This window comes from Thermobia domestica, chromosome 15, assembly GCF_964235325.1.
Source record: "Thermobia domestica chromosome 15, izTheDome1.hap1.1, whole genome shotgun sequence".
NCBI lineage: Eukaryota > Metazoa > Arthropoda > Insecta > Zygentoma > Lepismatidae > Thermobia > Thermobia domestica.
The window spans coordinates 173,025,131-173,047,681 of NC_137468.1; the positions used below are offsets into that span (position 1 = coordinate 173,025,131).

General features: G+C 36.4%; 2 protein-coding genes across 8 annotated transcripts in view; one reads left to right on the forward strand and one right to left on the reverse strand.

Moving 5' to 3' along the window:
- Window positions 1-22,551, reverse strand: part of LOC145671370 (DNA ligase 3-like) — a 965,078-nt gene that overhangs the window by 228,055 nt on the left and 714,472 nt on the right. The window lies entirely within an intron of this gene.
- The window catches only part of LOC145671368 (retinol dehydrogenase 14-like), a 180,203-nt gene that overhangs the window by 126,982 nt on the left and 30,670 nt on the right, over window positions 1-22,551 (forward strand). Inside the window, exon 1 of one of the 4 annotated variants that reach the window (XM_081740433.1) lies at window positions 2,465-2,580. The exons of the other annotated variants lie outside the window; for them this stretch is intronic. Within the exon in view, the coding sequence (XP_081596559.1) occupies window positions 2,541-2,580 (40 nt within the window). The 5' untranslated portion in view covers window positions 2,465-2,540. Of the gene's footprint in view, window positions 1-2,464; window positions 2,581-22,551 lie in introns of those variants that run through there. 4 annotated transcript variants of the gene reach the window in all.

Here is a 22,551-nt window from a genome sequence, read left to right on the forward strand (position 1 = left end):
GTAAATTTGGGGAAGGGGGGCATTTAGATGCAGAAGGCATATATATGAGGATTTTAAGACGAATTGCATTCAAATTATGCCAAACATTCATATTCATAAATACAATAGGGGTGCCACATGAGCTTTGGTGGCCCGGGCCCCCCCAGGATCGGCGCCCTTGGTTCTCCCGTTTCTTTCCACTTTCTTTATTCCATCTCATAATCACAGTCTTCATTTGCTTTGATGCATAATCATGGGGTATTCAATTTTTCAAAAAGGATCAAAAATTTCTTTTTTAAAAGAAAACACTATCGAGCGTTTTTAAAAATGATTCTCTGCATAATGCCTAGTATGGTACGCACCATTTGAGTCATTTTAGCACTATGTAAGTAAATATTCCAGCCATAAACTTTTGTCGGAACCGAATAGTGGCGGCTCCAGTCGCCAAGGTAATACCGTATATCGAATATTTATTCCAAGAGTGACAGAAGTCAAAAATTGCCCTTGTTAACTTATGAGTACAAAATGAAAGCTAATTTTGATGTCTTTCTTTGGTAAAAACAAATTTCACTGGTGTGCTTCCAAAACTGGGCGCTAGAGGGCACTTGTGTCGATCTTGCGCCAAATTGTTTTCACCGTGTTTCGAAACTTTCAAACGCTTCTCCTGAAAAGTTAGGATTCTTTTTTTTATAGTTATGTCACTCTTGAAGTAACCAACTAACTCTATGGCCTATGGAACCCGGAGGTTCAATGCCGCGTTCACAAAAGCTCTCCACTGACTTCTATCCTTAGCTAACTGCATCCAGTTTCTACTTTATATTCCAATCTCTGCGAGATCCATCTTAATATTGTCCTCCCATCTGCGCCTAGGTCTTCCTAATGGTCGTTTTCCGATTGGTCTTCCAGTCAAGACTTTGAAAACGTTTCTACTTTCTTCCATTGCAGCTGCATGACCCGCCCACCTAAGCCTCCTAGACTTGACGACCCTAACAATGTTTGGTAAACCGTATAAATTATGTAGTTCCTCGTTATGAAGTTTCCGCCATTCCCCATTCCCGTTCCTCTTGGGTCCGAATATTCGTCTCAGGATCTTGTTCTCAAATACTTTCAGTCTACGTTCTTCCCTTAGAGTAAGTGACCATGTTTCGCAGCCATACAAAACAACAGGCATTCTTGAAATAAACAGGTGATATATATATAATTTTATCGCACGAGCAAAGAGAGTAATTTCTACTTAATATTCTAATGCTGTATACAAGGGTTCTTTCAACATTTGGAACATCAAATTAATTTTCTTCGCTCGTAGCGTTAAAATTGTATTTCTTACCGATGACTTCACTCAAGAGCCGCCTCTCGAAGTACGATACTAGTTGCTTCATCCATAGGAAAATGTTAAAACAATAAAAACACACAACGGTATATATGAAGAGATAAATACGCGACGTCGGAATTTGAAACTAATGAATAAAGAATATGGCTCAGGTATATCCACTTTCAGTTATATTGGTGGGCACTTGGGTCTCCTTTGGGTTATGGATGTGGAAACTGGGATTTCATTGGGAGTAGGAGTAGATCTTACTCCCAGTAGGAAAGATAAGAAATCTTTCAGTTTACCGTTCCACGATTATGCCCTTTAGGCTAAGGAAGACGATACTTAAGGTTGGTTTAAAGGGACAAGTTTTGCCGATATATGGCACTACAGTCTTCGTATCTCTCCCATATATTTTTTATCTTTCACGAAAATTCACTATTTCTCTTACAAATTTTAACCTACAGACTTCAATTTTTTAGAAAAGAAACGTCATAATCTATCGAAGGCAATAATCCGTGCCGATTTTTGATTTAAAATTTTCTTCATTGTTAAAATGGCTTGATTGTTGAAATAGATATCCAAACCTTTAACAATGGAACTGTTTCAACAATGAACAAAATTCTAAATAAAAAATCGACACGGATTGTTCCCTTTGATAGGTTATGAAGTTCCTTCTCTTAAAAAAAATGAAGTCTCTAGGTTGAAATTTGTAAGAGAAATTTTAAATTTTCGTGAATGGTAAAAAAATGCATGGAAGAGATACGAAGACTGTAGTGACATCTCTCGGCAAAACTTGTCCCTTTACTCTAATCTTAAGGCAAGAGAATAATGGTGGAAGAATTGGTGAAATGAGAAAGTGGGAGAAAACGAGAGTACCCCGAGAAAACTCATGGACACGATATTGTCCACTATTGGCAGGGGATCGAACCAGAGGTCCCACGCACGAGAAGTAAGCGCTCTACCATTGATCCACCATAGCCCCTCCAGCAGGAAAGAGTGCTGTCCATGGTTACTTGAGAACTCTTCTTAAGTATTTCTACTCTAATTAACCATAACAGCATTTGCAAAATCGTTGCAATGAAGTTATGTAATGGAAACCTGTTTGATTTTTTTTTTCTCAAGTCCAACATCATTCCAAGATCTCTTTCTCTCTCTCACTCATTCTCTCTCACACACACACCACTTTCTTTTCCTTCCGCTCAACGACACCTTGTGTTTCCTGTGTTGCTTTGTCATCGAGTGGCTGTCAATGGCTGAGAAGGTTGTTAGTGAAATGACTCAAGCAACAGGTAAGCTCCAGTTCTATCACTTTCACTCTTCGCCTGGCAGAGCAGTTGCTTTCGGTTCGTATCAAATGTTCCTCGTTTCTCCTTTTGATTGACTTTTTTAATTTCATTGTATTATTATTATTATTATTATTATTATTATTATTATTATTATTATTATTTATTGATCTACCCTTATCCATCCATGAAAGAAAAAAAATGGTCAACATAATATTTAATTCATTCAACGCCAACCTGATATCGAATTGAAAACACTGAAGCGAAATATTACGGAAGATACGAATAGCAAACGCCGCCCAAAAGATGTGTTATTTTTCTTCTAGTAAAATACAAACAAATATCATAAAAAAAGAAATGAAATCTTTAAGTTTTACGTCCCACGGTTATGCCAGTTAGGCTAAAGGAGACGGTGATGATGAGTAATGAATGAAATGGTGGAATGAAGAAAGTGGGCGGAAACGGGAGAACCCCAAGAAAACCCACGAGCACGATGTTTGTCCACCACAACAAACAAATATCATGGTATCTGTAAAGCAAATGGAAAGATAAATGCATCATTAATTATTTTTTAATTTGAAATTATTATCCTTTTTCTTTTCTAATTGTGGATTGTAGTCAATGTTCTTTCCATATGAGGGTTGTACAGTCACTAGCAAAAGTAACTCCACTGGCCGGATCCAGTATCTTTGCTAGTATCACAAACGCCTGAACAAATGCAACCCAACTTCCATGTAACATTTCAGCCAGAAGACGAGAGTTAGTAAATATGTGGAGCACTAGCACATCTCTATAGTTAGAAAGCGCAACGGCTTTGATTCCCGGTAATAACTCATGTGGATAGGATTTCACATTCAACTGTATGGTCACGAGTTACATAGCGTCGGTTTGAAGAGGGACGTTAAACTCGAAACCGATCGCGACACGTAAATATACAATTGAAACGACATATCAAGCAAATGTATAATATATTTTACACCAGTGGCGTACACAGAATTTCATTCAGGATGTGCTCAAACACTGAAGTTCACATCGACATTTAAAACAATAGTAATAATAATATTCAAACGCGTTTTACCTAAACGCATGTTATTAGAGTCTCTACAAGTCACTATTTTTACATAATAATTAATAAACTTTGATTCTGAAAGATCAACTATTAAGTTTAGGCATTCTCTAGCTATTTTAATAAAAAGTGGGGTTCCTTCGTGGCTAAGCGTTTAGCGTACGCGCCTTTGGCGTGGGAGACGTTCGATTCCTGGTGGAGCTCATGTGATTCGGATTCCACGTTAATCAGTAGGTCCGTCTCATATAGCCTCGCTACTAAAAGGGACGCTAAACTCAAAATCAACTCATTTAATAATAAATACTGGTATTATCCCAAGACAGATAGCTCTTTCTGATTAAGTGAGTCTTTCGAAATAATTTTAAAAATTAGAATTTTTTTAGAGAGAGAGAGAGAAAAAAAAAGAGAGAGAGAGAAAGAGAAAGAGAGAGAGAAAGAGAGGGAGAGAGAGAAAGAGAGGGAGAGAGAGAGAGAGAGAGATTTGAGACAAGACGAGATATTCAGGCCTCCCAGTATGACACTGACAAAATATAGGACAGTTTGGTTTATGCAACAGAATATTATGTTCTGAAGCACAGAAAAATATATTAATGTATTGTAAGAAAAGGCCACAATTCATCCCAATGGGAAACAAGATTTAAATTAATATAGAATAAGAAAAAGAAATACTTAACTTTTATTTATAGAATTATCATGGCATTTAACACTTTTTACATGTCCTTATTCATGTATAATTTTGAGTAATAAGTAAATGTAAATTATTTCTCTTTCATATCTTTCTAATGAAAAAAAAGAGTGATAATTTATTTCTCTGTAATGAAATATTTGAATCTAATTAAACATTGAATTATTTGATCAACATATTTTCCTCTGAAATAAATAATGTAACAGCATTTCATTCATCATAGCTCTGCAAATTTTATATACACACTTCTAACAACTGTTATACAACATAAATTTCCGGACATTTCCAGTTCATAAATAATTTCAGGATTTTCACCATTTTTCTGCTTTCCATGACTTTTCCAGGGCGTTTCCACGACACACTTTTTATTTCCAGGTTTTCCAGGAACCCTGCATATTATGTACAGCAATATTGGAAAGCATTGGGATATGTTGGTGAATACCAATTCCAGTGTCAGACTGGACAGGGTGGTGAGGCGGAGATTTCCGCCGGTGCCCACCCTCTTATGGCGCCCTTTTGTCACAATAAAACAGGCTTAGTTGTATTGAAGTCAAGACAATTTTAGTTAAAATTTCCATTATTGTCTTTTCATATAACAGAGCTACCGCCGGTTTGCGCCGATTATTTAAACGCTATATGCTATCAAGTCGCAGTGCTCTCCTCATTGCGGAACCTAGCACTGCCAGATATCCTAGGCGATATGTAACAACTCGATCTAATCTAGTATTATCACAAGTAGCCTTGTGACTGCTATATGGCTCAATCTCTCGTTGCGTTATTTGACTGCTGCGATGTTAGCGTCGCGACTCGATATAAGCGGCGCGGCGCCTGCGTGTTCTCAGATAGAAAAGTAACTGTTAATTAAGACGAGAATATTGTGTGTTATTGTTTATAGTGTTATTTATTAATGTATTTGACTTTAGTAGTCAGGAATGTTTAGATAAAAATTGAAATATTTTTTAAAATAAAATTTTCTTAAATTTTAATATCCGAATTATGCGTAAATTACGTTTAACATATCTTAAAGACATCTTCACACTCCGTCTGGCTGAATTTTCAATAGTTATGGAATTGTAAGTTTATTCTGGTTAAAAGTTAACAGTCGCTCTTTTGATTAGATCAGTGAATCATCTGCATTGTAAGAACGATAACGTTTAAAATTTTGCTAGAGCGACAGCATTTTATACTGAAGGCTCAATAGCCCAATATTTATATTTTAATTTAAAATATTATATGCAGTGCACATGCAGTGCAAAGAGAGCAAAGCAGGGACAGCAATAAGTTTAAGAAACAAATGGTTGAAATTCGAAACTAATGACAGAAGCTCTTTACAAATAACTTCGAATTACACAGAGAAAAATCCGTTCTCCGGACAGCGGTATATTGTACAAATATACGGTATCCTCTTGCTTATTATGGAAATCAGTACGGAGCATACGTTATCCGTATGCTACATAGGCACTGCCCTTAGGTGTTACATCATACCGTTGCAGGATCGCTAACATCTAACAGTTTTCCGTATATCACATATATATACTTATGTTACCTTCGTCAGCTATGTTATATACGTCCATTTGTATGTGACATCCTGATCACCTACATTGTTTCATACGGAACACTTATACAGAAAGTACGTATAGATGGAACACTTATACAAAAAATATTATAAAACATGCGTTTTCAGTTATGCATCTGCTGTACGTTAAGTCCAAAAACTACAGGAATTACGCATGTAACATATCTTTTTAAGTACGCCACCTACATTTTTTCTCAGTGTATCCACTGTCCCCAAAGATGGATTACTTAACGGCGTGGGAAATGGTCCAAACACTAGCAACACGTTTTAAGTTACCGGTACTCAGAGAAATTTTCTCATCTGTATGGAAACGTTAAAGTGGTTTCGGAAAATCGTAACACAGAATGGGATAAAAATGAACTTCATCTCAGGATAAATGTTGATTTTGCAACGAAAAGGGTTCGACGTAAAAAGCGCTTTTTGATTAAAACTGCTCTGATGAAGACTCGTCTCTGCAAGAAGGCCAGTGGAAAAAGTTTCAAGTAGAAACCTTCTACAGAATTTGACACCGCTCTTACAAGTGTCGAGGAGAGGTTTATTCCAAGTGAATATTTAATGAAAGATTGTGCCTTTTTGAACCCGAAGAGATTTGCTTTGCTCCCATATTCACTTTCTAATGATCGGCGACCGTTGCCATCTAAATTCACACAGTTATACGCACTCTTCTCAAGATTTTTCACTTCATGATATAGAGCATCTTGTCCCTGAAGCACACTTTAGGAACAATTCGTCAGGAGAAATTAATATATAATAATGACCGCATGCACGACTGGTGATAGTTCGTGTTGGACCCTTCGCGATTCTCCGCGACAAATCGAAGAAACGCCGACCAAAATTAAGTCCTCGCTGCTACGCAATGGTAATTTCAACACACCGAATCTATATATCTGTTTCGACTTTACAAAAACCTGCCGCCAGTGGCACACTCGCGGCAATCCTTCGACGTGTCGCTATATCGACGATCGACATTTACCGGCAAGTGGACCACTAGTGTTGGTGACGTTTATCGCGTGGGCGTGAGACATTGGAGTATAATTTAATCTGTTTAGGAATTCAACCACGAACCGTGCACAGCAAAAGTTAGCGCCTTGCAATTAGATTAAAGAATTAAACAAAAAATGAAGTTATAGGAAGGTTGTTATAAAGCGGAAATTAAAACTTGTAAAGTAACACGACAATGAAACATTTCACACATCTAAAATAAAACATTTTGTAGTAATGATTTACCAATATTTGTTAAGATAGTAAACATGATTATCTGTATTGAAGACAGCAGTGAATGAAGAATGTAATGGATAATATATGGAAAAATCCTAAAATTTGCATTACGATTCGATTAAATCCAGTTTTTAGTTCAAAACGAATAAAATCGACACGAGATCAAGACTTGGCTCTCTCTCTCGAGAGAGAGAGAGAGACCGAGATCAAAAGACAAGCATTGATCGAGACCAGAACGAGGTGTGCAATATATGCAGACTTATGTTGTGGTCACATTATCTTGTACACTGCTCGATCGTCCTGAGTAGCTCCATATTTACATTATACCAGGGATGCAGGGTTCATCGGTGCGGGCGAGTATTTAATATTATACCGAAGGTAAGTAAATGATTTCTTTTCTAGGATGTGGACTAGTAGCTTTTTCTTGGGTTAGCAAGGGCGCCGATCCTGGGGAGCCGGGATCCCCCCAAAGCTCATGTGGGCCTCATGTATTTTTATGAATATGCATTTTACATGTATTTGTATTGTTATAGGTATTGTTGTATGTATTTTTTATGAATGGGCACCCCCAAAGTTACAAAGAAATCGGCGCCGTTGTGGGCTAGTACAATTTTGTTGCTTCTTTGCATCCCTGCATTACATCCTTACAGACATTTATTGGTCAAGGCACACATGCTGTACTGTCAGTAATTTCGTAAAGCAATGAACCTAATATAGGCTCGTGTGTTTATAATAAATTTTTTGACGTTGGTGAGGGCTAGTTATAATTAAGGTCATTGCGTCGAATATGCGCCCCGGGAAAATTGCGCACTTCGTAAGAAAACGGACAGCCTGTGGCAGAAGCTGCTATATTAAGTTGTTGTTCTTAACTGACAGGAGGACGTTCATACCACTGCTATGTGTTGGTGCACAGAAAGGATAATTTCGCTCACAACTATAGCTATGTTGTTGACAATGTATTGTATGAATGTGTATGTGTGGCATCAAAAAAGTGACAGATCTAATATTAAGTGTTGTGCTTTAGGAGAAAAAGAAAAGCAAAGAGGATTGCGATTCAGGTAGCCATCGTGAACGCAATTCATAGATTACATAGGAAGTCGGCAATTTTCGGAACAACATGCTAGTTTCGCTGCAGGGCGACATACATATGTGTGTGTACTGTGATCGGGGAAATACTCGCCCTACTACTTTGGGGGAAAACGCGCACCCTGCAGAATAATAACATGAGTATAATTCCCTATGGAATTGCAAGACGACCACATTTGTAAGCAGTGCGTGAAGTGGAATTAACCTTTAAAAATCCACTAATGTCTTTTGTTGGTAGATTTCGAAAGAAATACTACCTACTACAGTCGTTACCATGTTACGACTTCCAGAAAATTTCTTGCTAACTTTTTGTTTCGTTGTACCTAGACCTCCCTAGACCTCAAAACGGATTGCATAATGTGAGTGATACTCAAATCTATAATATATTTTTTCAGTATATAAATGTCGGAATATATATCAGCCTGTAGGCTTGGCCGAAAGGGATATGTTTACTTTCTTGTGCGTATAGTCGCAGGGGTAAATCTGCAACTGTTGGTACGGCTCTCAACCGCTATACTTCCATCTCTCCTATCGTTGTTCGAAAGGAAAAAAGCAACTTCTTAAAAAAATACGGGAGGATGGATCATTTCACAAATTTAGTGTTTCTTTGATGAAAAAATAAATAAAATAAATAAAAGGCACTAACAAAAATATCCTTTATTTAATGAATGTAAGCTGCAAACATGATCCAATTATAGAGAATTCAGCACTGAAATGTTATTCAACATACCTACCTGTGTCTTGCCCGTTTGAAATTAAGATAAACTGGTTACAACAAATACTAGTTCTCTTGAAACCAAGGTGTTCTGTTCTTTGTTTTTAGCGATATGAAATATATTGAAATTCTCCAAACTATATTTGAATGAGCTGACATATTTGTTATGATGAGTACCACTTCTATGGCTTTCTTTTCTTTTTCGGTTACCGTTAAAGAAAGAAAGAGAAAAGAGAAGAAATGATCAAGCAGTGAATTCCAGCTTCTTGATAAGACTTACTTCCTTCTGACAACACTCTCAGTATTCACCAGATATGTCCATTTTGCAACAGGCTTACATTGACTTATGTCGTTGAGGCTCGCGCTTGCTCGGGCTCAATATCCAGTGGGGATCGAACCAGTCCCGCATCCACGGGGGTCTAGGGGGCGGCCCTCTAAATTTTTGCTGTCTCTAAAATTTTCATGGTAGGCTTGCAAATAAACTATAATATGGTTGGATAACTTCTACTGCCAACCTACATTTTGGGGCTGGCTGCGGGTACTTCATTTGCTTATTAGCAATTTAATGTCTCTTTCAAATACCGATGATATATCAGACATGATGTACAGCTTAATGTGAGATCAGAATTACATACATATCCACAGAAAATTGAACTTCTGCATCAAAGTTTGAATACGCATTGTATATGTTGTAAAACTCTTCCCTCGCTCTCTGTCTGTTTCTCTTCGTAATGCATTATTTAACTTTCTGTACATATTTCTGCCCTCTTCTGAATCAACCCGTTTCCACGTCTTCCTCTCCCTCATTTTCTGCAACATCTGTTCTGTAATCCATGGTTTCTTAGCCGTTTTGTGTTCGCGGTAACCTACTGCTTCTTCTGCAGCCTGCTGTAAGCAACGTTTAATATGTTCCCACCGTGCGTTACTACCTGGGTCTATCGTTTCCTCGTTTGAACATTTTTCTTCGAATTTTTCAGCGAAAAGATTTCTTATTTCCTCGTTTTTCAACTTTTCAGTATTCAACACTTTGTTACCTACTTTTCTTCTGCTTACATTTTTCAGTTTGAATGTCTACTTCGGCCAGCACAAGATTATGATCGGAGAAACTATCAGCCCGGGAAGGGTCTTCGCGTTCTTTAAGATGTTCCGATACCTGTCCTGAATCATAACATAGTCTATCTGATATCTTCCGCCGTCTATTGGTGATTTCCATGTATATCTTCTTCTCTTGTGCTGATTGAACCAAGTGTCCCCAATTACTAGTGAATTACCGTATGTCTACAGAAATTCACCAGTCCCCCTCCCCTTTCATTTCTTTCGCCTAAACCATATTTGCATACGATACTACCTTCTTGTTTTTACACCACAAGTGTATTGAAATCTCCCATTAGAATTACTCATGCACCTCTCTTCTCCTTATCTATAATTTCTTCTATTTTCTCATAATTTTCCTCTATTTCTTTAGTTGCATGCGAAGTCGTACGTGCATATGTCTGGCAAATGAATGATAATGGAACAATTGGTTGAATATGAAAATGGGAGTACCCTGAGAAAACCCACGGAGGTGGTGTGTGTGCATGGCCGGCGCCAGGATTTTGGTAATGTGGGTGCAGGCTGGAAATGGAGAACACATCCTAACATTGTTGCCAGAACGCTCTGCACTATTGAGCCTTAAGATCTCAAAAGTAATCCCTAAGTTTTACTATAAAAAAAAAAGAAAAAGAAAAACCTAGAAAAAACACTTTATGATAGCAATCATGAGAGACTGAAGAAGTCACTCAAATATATACGAACATAGGACACAATAAATATACAAAATACAAAGCATTATTGTAGGAAACCTGAAAATCGAAGTTATGTATGTATGTATGTATGTATGTATGTATGTATGTATGTATGTATGTATGTATGTATGTATGTATGTATGTATGTATGTATGTATGTATGTATGTATGTATGTATGTATGTATGTATGTATGTATGTATGTATGTATGTATGTATGTATGTATGTATGTATGTATGTATGTATGTATGTATGTATGTATGTATGTATGTATGTATGTATGTATGTATGTATGTATGTATGTATGTATGTATGTATGTATGTATGTATGTATGTATGTATGTATGTATGTATGTATGTATGTATGTATGTATGTATGTATGTATGTATGTATGTATGTATGTATGTATGTATGTATGTATGTATGTATGTATGTATGTATGTATGTATGTATGTATGTATGTATGTATGTATGTATGTATGTATGTATGTATGTATGTATGTATGTATGTATGTATGTATGTATGTATGTATGTATGTATGTATGTATGTATGTATGTATGTATGTATGTATGTATGTATGTATGTATGTATGTATGTATGTATGTATGTATGTATGTATGTATGTATGTATGTATGTATGTATGTATGTATGTATGTATGTATGTATGTATGTATGTATGTATGTATGTATGTATGTATGTATGTATGTATGTATGTATGTATGTATGTATGTATGTATGTATGTATGTATGTATGTATGTATGTATGTATGTATGTATGTATGTATGTATGTATGTATGTATGTATGTATGTATGTATGTATGTATGTATGTATGTATGTATGTATGTATGTATGTATGTATGTATGTATGTATGTATGTATGTATGTATGTATGTATGTATGTATGTATGTATGTATGTATGTATGTATGTATGTATGTATGTATGTATGTATGTATGTATGTATGTATGTATGTATGTATGTATGTATGTATGTATGTATGTATGTATGTATGTATGTATGTATGTATGTATGTATGTATGTATGTATGTATGTATGTATGTATGTATGTATGTATGTATGTATGTATGTATGTATGTATGTATGTATGTATGTATGTATGTATGTATGTATGTATGTATGTATGTATGTATGTATGTATGTATGTATGTATGTATGTATGTATGTATGTATGTATGTATGTATGTATGTATGTATGTATGTATGTATGTATGTATGTATGTATGTATGTATGTATGTATGTATGTATGTATGTATGTATGTATGTATGTATGTATGTATGTATGTATGTATGTATGTATGTATGTATGTATGTATGTATGTATGTATGTATGTATGTATGTATGTATGTATGTATGTATGTATGTATGTATGTATGTATGTATGTATGTATGTATGTATGTATGTATGTATGTATGTATGTATGTATGTATGTATGTATGTATGTATGTATGTATGTATGTATGTATGTATGTATGTATGTATGTATGTATGTATGTATGTATGTATGTATGTATGTATGTATGTATGTATGTATGTATGTATGTATGTATGTATGTATGTATGTATGTATGTATGTATGTATGTATGTATGTATGTATGTATGTATGTATGTATGTATGTATGTATGTATGTATGTATGTATGTATGTATGTATGTATGTATGTATGTGTGTGTGTGTGTGTGTGTGTGTGTGTGTGTGTGTGTGTGTGTGTGTGTGTGTGTGTGTGTGTGTGTGTGCTGTGCTGTGCTGTGCTGTGCTGTGCTGTGCTGTGCTGTGCTGTGCTGTGCTAATTTTAACTTAGCTGCTACTACATTGCAATAAATAAAAGGTGCAGTCTGTATTGAATCAGTCATGAATGACTTATTTTCAATAGTTCTATGTTCAGAAGAAAATGACACCTGTCTACTCCAGGGGTGCGGTAAATATCCTGTGTTGAATTTAAATATTGATCCTGATTACAATTAAAGTGACATGTATGCCATACAGGAAATACGAAAACTATGTCAATTTCTGTATTCATGTACGTTGCATGTTAAAGTGTATGAATAGTAAGTTGGGACTACATAAAAAAAAAAAGTAAAAACAAAAAAAGAAGAAAAATCAGAGTTAATTGCTACCGAAAAGCGTCGTGTAAAACCTCAAGATACAAATTCTATTTTACTGCACGTAGACTTCGCTGAAAACTGGACTGTCATTCTGTAAAGTGAAATTTACAGTTATTACTGGAAAAATAAACAAATCTTCATCTCTACTGCAATAGTTGAGTTGAGTTGATATTAGTTTAGCGTCCCGTTCAGCAGCGAGGCTATATTAGAGGTGGACTTACTGATGAACGTGGAATCCGAACCACATGAGCTCCCGCCGGGAATCGAACCCGGGTCTCCCACGCCAAAGGCGCGTACGCTAACCGCTTAGCCATGGATCTACTGCAATAGTGTGTTCTTATGACACACACACAAATAGGAAATCTTGGAGTTTTACGTCCCACGATTATGTCGTGTTCGCTAAAGGAGACGTGATAATGAGGAATAGCGAAATGAGGAAATAGGAGAACCTCGAGAAAACCAAGCACACGAGTTTGTCCATCACAAAGCCCATTTGGTGCGAACTGGGATCGAACCAGGAACCCCAAAGACGAACGTTCTACATTGAGCCAACGCGGCCGAAACACCGATTCGGCTCATGCGTTCATAGCCATAAAAACAACTCAAAAATGCGAAGAAAACCGCCAAGTGCCTAGAATTTCACGAACAGTATCAGTGATTTCAGATGGTTCTGCATCCTACTTTAAGAATCGCTTTCAAATGCCCGATAAAGCAGTAGAACCTTTTCCATAAATCTGAACATGGCAAAGGCTCCTATATTGGAGGGGTTGTGAAGGATGTGGTTACGTGACATAACCTTTCGCAAAAACAGACACATAGTTTACTAACAAGTAGTAAGTACTCTGGCGTTACTCGCGTTTTGTCAGGAACTGAAACAGACAAGGAAAACAAAGAAAGAAAGAAAAAAAACGAAGAATGGGAAAGTTTACAACCAGTAATTGGTATTCAGTGAAGTCACTTTTGGCTTGCGAAAAATGAATGGTCAGCTTTTTATGCACCATCAACTTATGTCATGCTTCCTCCAGAATAGAACTTCTGCTATTGAAAGTACTTAAGGAATCGGTAAAGAAGAAATTTTGTTGCCTGCATTACGGTAACCAGTGGAGGGTAATAGAAATGATATCAATAAATTACGAATTACATGAAGTTCGGTTTATATTTCCGCAAGGGCCTTCACCACGGTACAGGTTTCTAGCAGAGTATTAAAAAGTGTTTTATGACTATCGACAATGTGGTACAAGTTGTCAGTACACCCACATCTATTGGAGTATCTGCACAAGTTACATACTATTAGCAAAGAAGTCATTAAGGAAACAAATAATTGGTGCAATGCACCACCGTAACTTAGATTTTTTCTGGGGGGGGGGGGAAGCAAGCATTAATACGCGTATTTGGTCCCCTAGAAAAGTTCTATTTCTAATTCTTGGGCCCCCCTCTTTCATTCTTTCTCTTTATAGGCACCCCGGAGCCCTTTATACGCACCTGGGCCCGTTCAATACATAACAAATTAATTAAGGGGACAATATTGATAAATCTCAATGCCGTACGAATAAATATTATTTCTAGGGCCCCTAATAGTAGGAATTTTTTTTATTGAAATGAGCCCATGACTCATTTTTGTTTTATTTACCTTTCGTGTGCTGTTTTGTTCATGTAATGTACTGAACCTGTTTGATGCTTCATTTATAACCTCATGTTCGTACCAAATATGGAGTAAGAAACTTTTGTCTTAAAGTAGGCCCCATTGAACGGCGGGGAGCTTCCCTGGAGGGACAGTTGCCCTTCCTGCCCCCCTTCTGAAGTTACGGGCCTCGTTCAATGTGAGAAAAAAATCAGTGAAGCTGTTTCAGACCTTGAAATTTTGTACAAACATTTAGTGTATACCCTAGTATCATATTTTTCAGCTCTGAGGCTCTGTACCAGCCAGAGAGGTGACAAGGGGGAAGGAGAATGCAATGTTTTCAGGGAAATTTTCCTTTTCCCTCAAATTTCCCGCCTCTGATACATGATGGGGAAAATACGATGTAAAAGAGTGTTCCATTCTGAAGAGAACGAGCTATGAACCATGGTCCTAGGTTAATTAAGGAAGTCTCCGGAAATTTTTATCTGAGATCTTGTATAAGCAGACATGTGCAATATTCTGGGAATATGCGTAGGACATCGGTAAATATTTTTTCCCGCCCTTATTTCTCAAGATAAGAGCCTCGAATTTTGTACTCGTAGTCAGCATACCAGTTGCTATTTCCTGAATTTTTCTGCTATCTGCGTTAACACGGGGGCGACTCCAGAGGAAGAAAACGGGGGAAAGTGATTTTTCTTGTTAAAAATTTCTTTTCTTCCCAATTTTCTTGCTTTATATAAAAGATGGAGAGATGCGAGTAGTACTGTCCAAAAGGTTGTTCTATTCTAAAAAGAACGAACTATGAACCATGATCCTATGTTAATTAGGGGTCTCAGGAAATTTTTATATTTAATCCGGGTCATTTAAGGTGAAATGGGGCATTGTGGGCATTTTTTTTTTTTAAAAATCCCTCCTTTACTTTTCAAGATAGGAGCCTGGAATTTTGTACATGGACTCAGTATACCAGATGCTATTTCCTAAATTTTTTTCTGATGTCCGCGTTAACACAGGAGCGGCTCCAGAGGGCCCCAAAATTTAAAAAAAGGATTTTTTTAAAAGAAAAACTGAGGGATTTCTGCTTTTTCTCTCAGATGCACCATAGGGACATTTGAATAGTACTTTTGAAAGGTAGCTCTATTCTGAAGAGAACGAGCTATAAACCATGATCCTAGGGTAAATAGGGACGTGTCAAGAAATTTTAGTTACATTTTGTGTTTTTAGGCCTATTTTGGGTGCATTTTTGATGCTTTCCCACAGAGGTAAAAAAAAAATCCCTCCCTTACTATTCAACCTATGAGGACAAAATTTGGTACAGTTGTTTAGTACACTAAGTAGTATTTCCCCCCCCAAAAAAAAGAGTCTTGTGCGTAGACCCATGTGGGGCCCAGAGGGCCCCAAACATCTTTTTTTAAAAAAAAAAAAAAATCCCGATTTTCCCTCAAATATTCCACTCCGGTACATCATAGGGACATGTAAGTGGTACTGTTTGAAAGGCTGTTTCATTCTTTATATATATATATATATATATATATATATATATATATATATATATATATAACGAGCTATGAACCATGATCCTAGGGTAACTAGGGATGATACTGTCGCTGCTTATCTGAAACTCAAGCAAAACGCCAAAAGGCCAGAATTTAAAAGGGTTAATTATCATCCTAAGCAGTCATCATGTGATATAGAACTGAAGTAAGTATTTCAACACATCTCGTAGTCATAACACTTACAATTCAATGTGATTCATCTTCCGCGGAGAAAACATTGTTTTCTTGTATACTATAGCCATTATTTCGTTATGAAAAATAAATCAATATCAGACGGACAGTACACACAGTATATTCATCGGACTTTGATCAAATTGGTTGAGTTGAGTTGATTTTTTACTTTAACGTCCCGTTCAGCAGCGAGGGTGTATGAAACGTGGACTTACTGATTAACGTGGAATCCAAACCACATGAGCCCCCGCCGGGAATCGAACCCGGATATCTTACGTCAAAGGACGTTCGCTAACCGCTTAGCCACGAAGGTGCTCTTGAACAAAATTGGATGTATGATAGAACTTTATGAACTTAGTACACAACACACCTGAAAAATTATGATGTACAGACTTTTGGTTTGAGTTATTGGGCAAAAATTTGGGGTTCGACTTAGTGAAAGGTTACTGTAAGAAAGAAGTGTGGTATGCTATCGACGATATTAATCATATATTGACCAAATTTGTCACGATAGTAGGCCTCGTGTAGCTCAGCACGTGCTATACATGAAATATTACGGTATACAGATCGTTGGTTCTAGTGTTTTTGACTACCAAAGAATATCCGATCATGCCACTAGTAAAAATAAATGCTTTTTAAATTCCTAATTGCACTTTTTTACAGTAATTTGAGGACGCCGAATCTAACAGCAATATTTTAAAACTTATTGTCCATGACGTCAGGAGAAAAGCGACCTCAAAGCTGGAGTCTTTGAAGTATCGTTTATATTAATAGTGCAAGTATTGACATAAACGATATTTCAATTGTTGGCCACCACATTTCTGGCTTGGACTTAACAAACCTGTTACGGGAAGTAAGTACAGTATCTGCTTATAACCAAGATTTGCTAAAAATCAAAGAAAGACGATTTTTTCGGCTAAGGGAAACTTACTAACGAAGTTAACAATTTAACCGCTGCTGGTGAGAGTAAATGAATCTTGAACAAGCAAATAAGAAAACTCAACGAAACATAACGAGTAAAAGAAGGAGCAGGAGATAAGGCGGAAGCGAAACACGTTTGACAGTAACAAAAAAGTGAAAACTTTCTCCATTACTTTCGCTGGAAACTCTGATTTAAATTAAGTCTCCATTTGACAATCCACAAGAATAGTAAAACGTACAGAAATTCCTTTATTTTAGAAAAACAAAATGGTATCAAAGTTTCTCCTTTAAGTTTGACTTCGTTTTAATGCTAAACATCCATTCAAGTGTATGGTAATTTTAAATACTAGAAAAAAAAAAGTTGTTATACACGAAAATTTACTTTATGGCTTAATTTAAATATCTCGTTTTAAACCGGTTTTTAACTTGATCTGATAGTTTGGCGAATGCACTGTACACTATGAAAGGGTTGTTATCCAAACAAACTTTTGTTTTCCGTTTATCTGTTCCAACTAGGTCGCAGCAAGCCACAGAAGTTTTGCGAGGAAGCGTAAAGTACAGGATGAGGATAAAGTCTTGCCCTGATTACAAAAATTGATTACAGAAGAACCGTTTGACATAATAATGTAAATACTGGTCAGTTCCATAGGGTAGTATTACAAGTTTTTTTTTTTTTTTTTTTTTTTTTTTAAGACCACTTACGTTACTTATGTTACTGATGGGCGATTTGCTTTCGTGATACCACAGCACGCATTGCGCTTTCTCTTGCATAGCTAAAGTGTATGGTAATTCGTGCGACTTTTTTTCTGTCTAAAAGAATGATTCCTCTCACATTGTTAACGCAACCCAACGATGCACAGAGAGAGAGAATAAGAGGTTGCGTTTTAATCTCCTATCCACCTGACGTCCCAACCTTCCAACCTTACGTTTAATAATTTGGTTTCAACATCTTAATGTTCGTCTGTGGACACCGTACCGACCATATCCTAATTTCGATCGATCGTGATGTCATGAAGAGAAATGAAAGAAAATGGTGGAATGAAGAAAGTGGAGGAAACAGAAGGACCCCGAGAAAACCCACGCACATGATCTTTGTCCACCACAAATCTCACTTGGCGCGAGCTGGGATCGAACCGAGGACTCCATATACCAGAAGTAAACGCTCTACCACTAAGCCACCCCACATATAAAAAAGGATGTAGGTCTATTAAGAGATGAATAATGTCATTAAAACACAATTAAAAGACACAAAAATATACTTGGTTGGTAGGAGTTTGAGTTTAACGTTCATTTCAGCACCAAGACTATACGAGACAGCTTACCGTGGGATGCGAAATTAAACATATCTACAAGCCAAGAAAACTAACAGCGAAATTTGATATCCAAGTTTTATATATTATTATTATTATTATTATTATTATTATTATTATTATTATTATTATTATTATTATTAAATTGCACTGTTGGATATCAATTTTCACTGTTAGTTTTCTTGGCTTTTAGATATGTTTAACATACAGGTATTTTCGTGGTAATCCAAACTTTCAACATACGAGTATCAGTCTCCTAGATTTTCGTAAACAACTATAAAGATGATCCTAAATCTTGCAAATAAGTACAGATAACGATCACTAAAGTTCATAATTGACTTTTGAGAACATGCTGGCCCTAACTGATATATTACATGACCTTTCCACTTCAAAAAATATCACAGATTCCAAAATGGTGTATTTCAAGATTGAAGCGGAGGTTCGTGATCCACTCTGCCTTTTTTTTTTTTTTTTTTTTTTGGCCAATGTGTGAAATTACCACCGTTTGAGTTGTCTATCTTTCACTGTTTTCATGATTCAACAGTTTATTTGATGAATTTCAATAACATAGCACATCTCTTCTCCCAACGACTTTGACCCCCTCCCCCTTCGTTTCTTATGGCGCTCAGCCGCTATAACTTTGCATATACACATATTTTCACATCCGCTATCAGGCGCACTAAGTGTCATCCCGCAACTCGATTCATCCATTGGGACTCTTTACTTGTCAGTATTACAATATGATCTTGGAAAAATTCAAGTCAGAGACTCAATGTGTTCAAAATTCAGAAGAAAGTCATAAGAATACTTTGCGGCAAGAAACCGAAATTTTGTTGTAGACATTTGTTTAATAAAGTTAATATACTACCAGTGGATAGTTTATACAGGGTGTTTAAAAACAACACCGACAACGTTTGGGAGGTGATTCCTGACACCAAGATAAGACAAAAAGTATAGACCAACCTGGGTGCACAAATGCTTCCTTTCGGAGTTATAGGCTGCGGAAAATCAGAAAAAATGAACTTTAAAGGTCTATAACTCCAAAACTATGGGACCTACAGTAGTCGGGTCAAGACTTAACTTAGGAACTAATATGTGCGCTATCCAAAAATACATGTTTCAGAATCCTAAGGTACTCACGCAACAACTTTTTTAGATGCAGTTTGGGTACCGCCATTTAATTTGAAGTGCTCATTAACTTCTATAAAAATTGTTGCGGAAGTACCGCAGGATTCTGAAACTTGGATAGGGTACGTACTAGTTCCTAAGTGAAGTCTTCACCCGGCTACGGCAGGTCCCTTAGGTTTGGAGTTATGGGTCTTTAAAGTTCATTTTTTCGTGTTTTCGGCAGCCTATAACTGCGGAAGGAAGCATTTGTGCACCCAGGTTGATCTATACTTTTTTCTTATCTTGGTGTCAGGGATCATCTCCCAAACGTTGTCGGTGTTGTTTTGAAACGTCCTGTATTTGTATCGTCTCTTTTTGTATTTAAGAGATCATTCATTAACTTCCATAAATAAAGATGTACACTCATGTCCAAAATGATTGTCGCGTATCTATAACTGTCTTCTTGTAAGAATATAATTTGATAATGATTTTGCAGGGTACTTTTAATACTGATATTGTGTGTATAATCGGGAAATGTGTATTTGTGGTAAATTTCATACGAAAAGAATAATAAATACGAAAATTAGAGCGAGTAAAACAAAATGTTGCTAAATGAACAAGAAAGTTTTATTTTTCGTTTTATTGTTCTTATTTACTGCTCTTTTGACATGAAATTTGCCATATACATGTCTTTCCCGATTATACATATACTAACATTATAAGAAATACCGGCGAATTCGTTATCAAATTATATTCCTACAACAACGTATTTATAGACATGCGACAATAATTTTGGACATGAGTGTACATAATCATAATACACGAAATAAGAATGATTTTTCATTTGTATAATCACCGATCAGCAATATATCAAAAAAAGTGTAAATAATAGTGGTGTTAAGTTTACAATATGTTACCTGTTGATATAAAATATGAAGAAATTATGAAAAAGCTTAGGAGAAAATTAAAATAATTTCTATTAGAAAATTCTTGCTTTACGATTGAGGAATAGCATATCTTTTAATTATGCTCAACCGTAGCCATAGGAGCTAAATACACGGTTTTGATTGGTTGGAGTTATCCGTTTTATTATCCGTAGTATTCATATAGCACAAATCAAATGCCAGCTGCTGTCGGTCCTCGTAGCCGAGCATGCTAGCGAGCGGGCTGATAATGAAAATCGCTTCCCGCGTGGGTTCAAACCCGACGCAAGGAATTATTTTTTTTTTTAAGTTCTCATGACACTGTTATCATTAAAATAAGATGAAAATACTCATTTGCCCTTGTACGTGATATATAATACACAAATTGTGCTTTTTCCATCATTTACCAAGAGATATCTGACAGGTCTTATAAACCAACAGGAGAGTAAGAAGTGGAGACCTCGAGAAGTAAGGGGTTGTAGGGGATAGTGGGGAGTAGAAACCAACCGGGTCGTAACGTAATGTCACGTGGTAATTAGTCAACTTTGCACACAACTTTACTGATTTTTTTTTTAAAAAAAAGTTATTTACTTACGTTACGAAACATAGCTAAGTGAGCGTTAGCGAGCGAAGGAGGTTAGGGACCCCACAGGGCTCGTTTTGTTCCACCTTTGCCCCCCATGATAATATCACGTGATATTACGTGACACTCGGGTGGCGCAACTTCAATGTAAATCTAATCTCACCCGCTTCCTTGTGACCAACTTAAAAACACATTATCTCAATTGACTAGGGTAGGGCGCAGAGATGGAGTGGGTCAGTGGGTCATGGGTCAAGTTTTATGAGTGGTCAGTGGGTCGTGGGTCAACAGCATGTGACCCACCACCCACCGTGACCCACTGCGACCCACCGTCTCAGTATGATCTACCGACCCTTTCTGCTCACTGCATGGTAGACAGTATCTTCTGAAGACTGGTAAATTTGTCTTCGCTTTACTTTCAAGACCTTCATTTCCCTTCCTTTTCCACTTGTTTCTGTCTATTTACTACCTGAGGTGACTATATCTAACCAAGTGAAAAAAGAACTTCAGGCACTTTTGGATATTGATATTTTTAATTGTAATAATAGCAATAGGACTTATACTACTACTTGGCTTTCGAGACCTGTAAGTTTTTAGAGCTAACTACTGGAAAAAACACATTTTTGAATCACTGTAATATATAAATTATTATATAAAAAAATTGAATGTAACTATGTGTGCCTGATCATCACAGTCAAATTGCAAAGTGAAATGAAATTATTTTTGGTATATAGTTAGGCCTTAATCCAAACTGGGATGTTATACTGCTTTCATTATAATACATAATATCCTAAGGAGGTAGTGAGGATCCGAATTCTTGCGAAAAAAAATGAGTATCTCGCAAGCCGTTAAACTTACGGAGCTGAAATTCAGTATATTAGCTCTTTAGTGAAAATAAACAGAATATGTCCTAGCATTTTTTTAAATTCTCCTTTATGTGGTGGGTGGGCACTTTCTATATATGGAAAACTGATAGTGAGTTGGTTTGTAAAAATGATCGAAAACGATCGATGTTATTTAAGAAAAAAAAAATCAGAAACAAAAAGTATAGTGCTTCGTTTCATATATCCATTGCTTTCTACTATAATAATTGCTGAAGCTTATGTTTATTATATGGAGCGCTCACAGCACAGGGCAATCAACCCAAAAACTTGTGACTAAAATAGACATAAAATTTCTACTGTAAGCTTAATTATACGGAAATTTTAAGTTTGGATTGTACGCATAATTATATGGAAAATTTTACACTTTCTTCCCTTTACGTTAGTCTACTTACTTTGATTTGGAACTTTCAAATTTCATCCTTTTTTCAACTGAAAAGTATTGATAATTCAACAAGGAAATAATTATACTATGATAATTTAAATTCATCGTAATTTGGCGCATGGCAAACAGCAGTGTGGTAATTGAAGTTGAAGAAAGTGGGAAATTCCCATTCATCTCTGATCACTTTCCAGGAACCTCGTTCCCTTTCGCTTTCTAGACGGGGGAGGGAACTTGGTAATGGTATCAAACCTTCATGTGTAA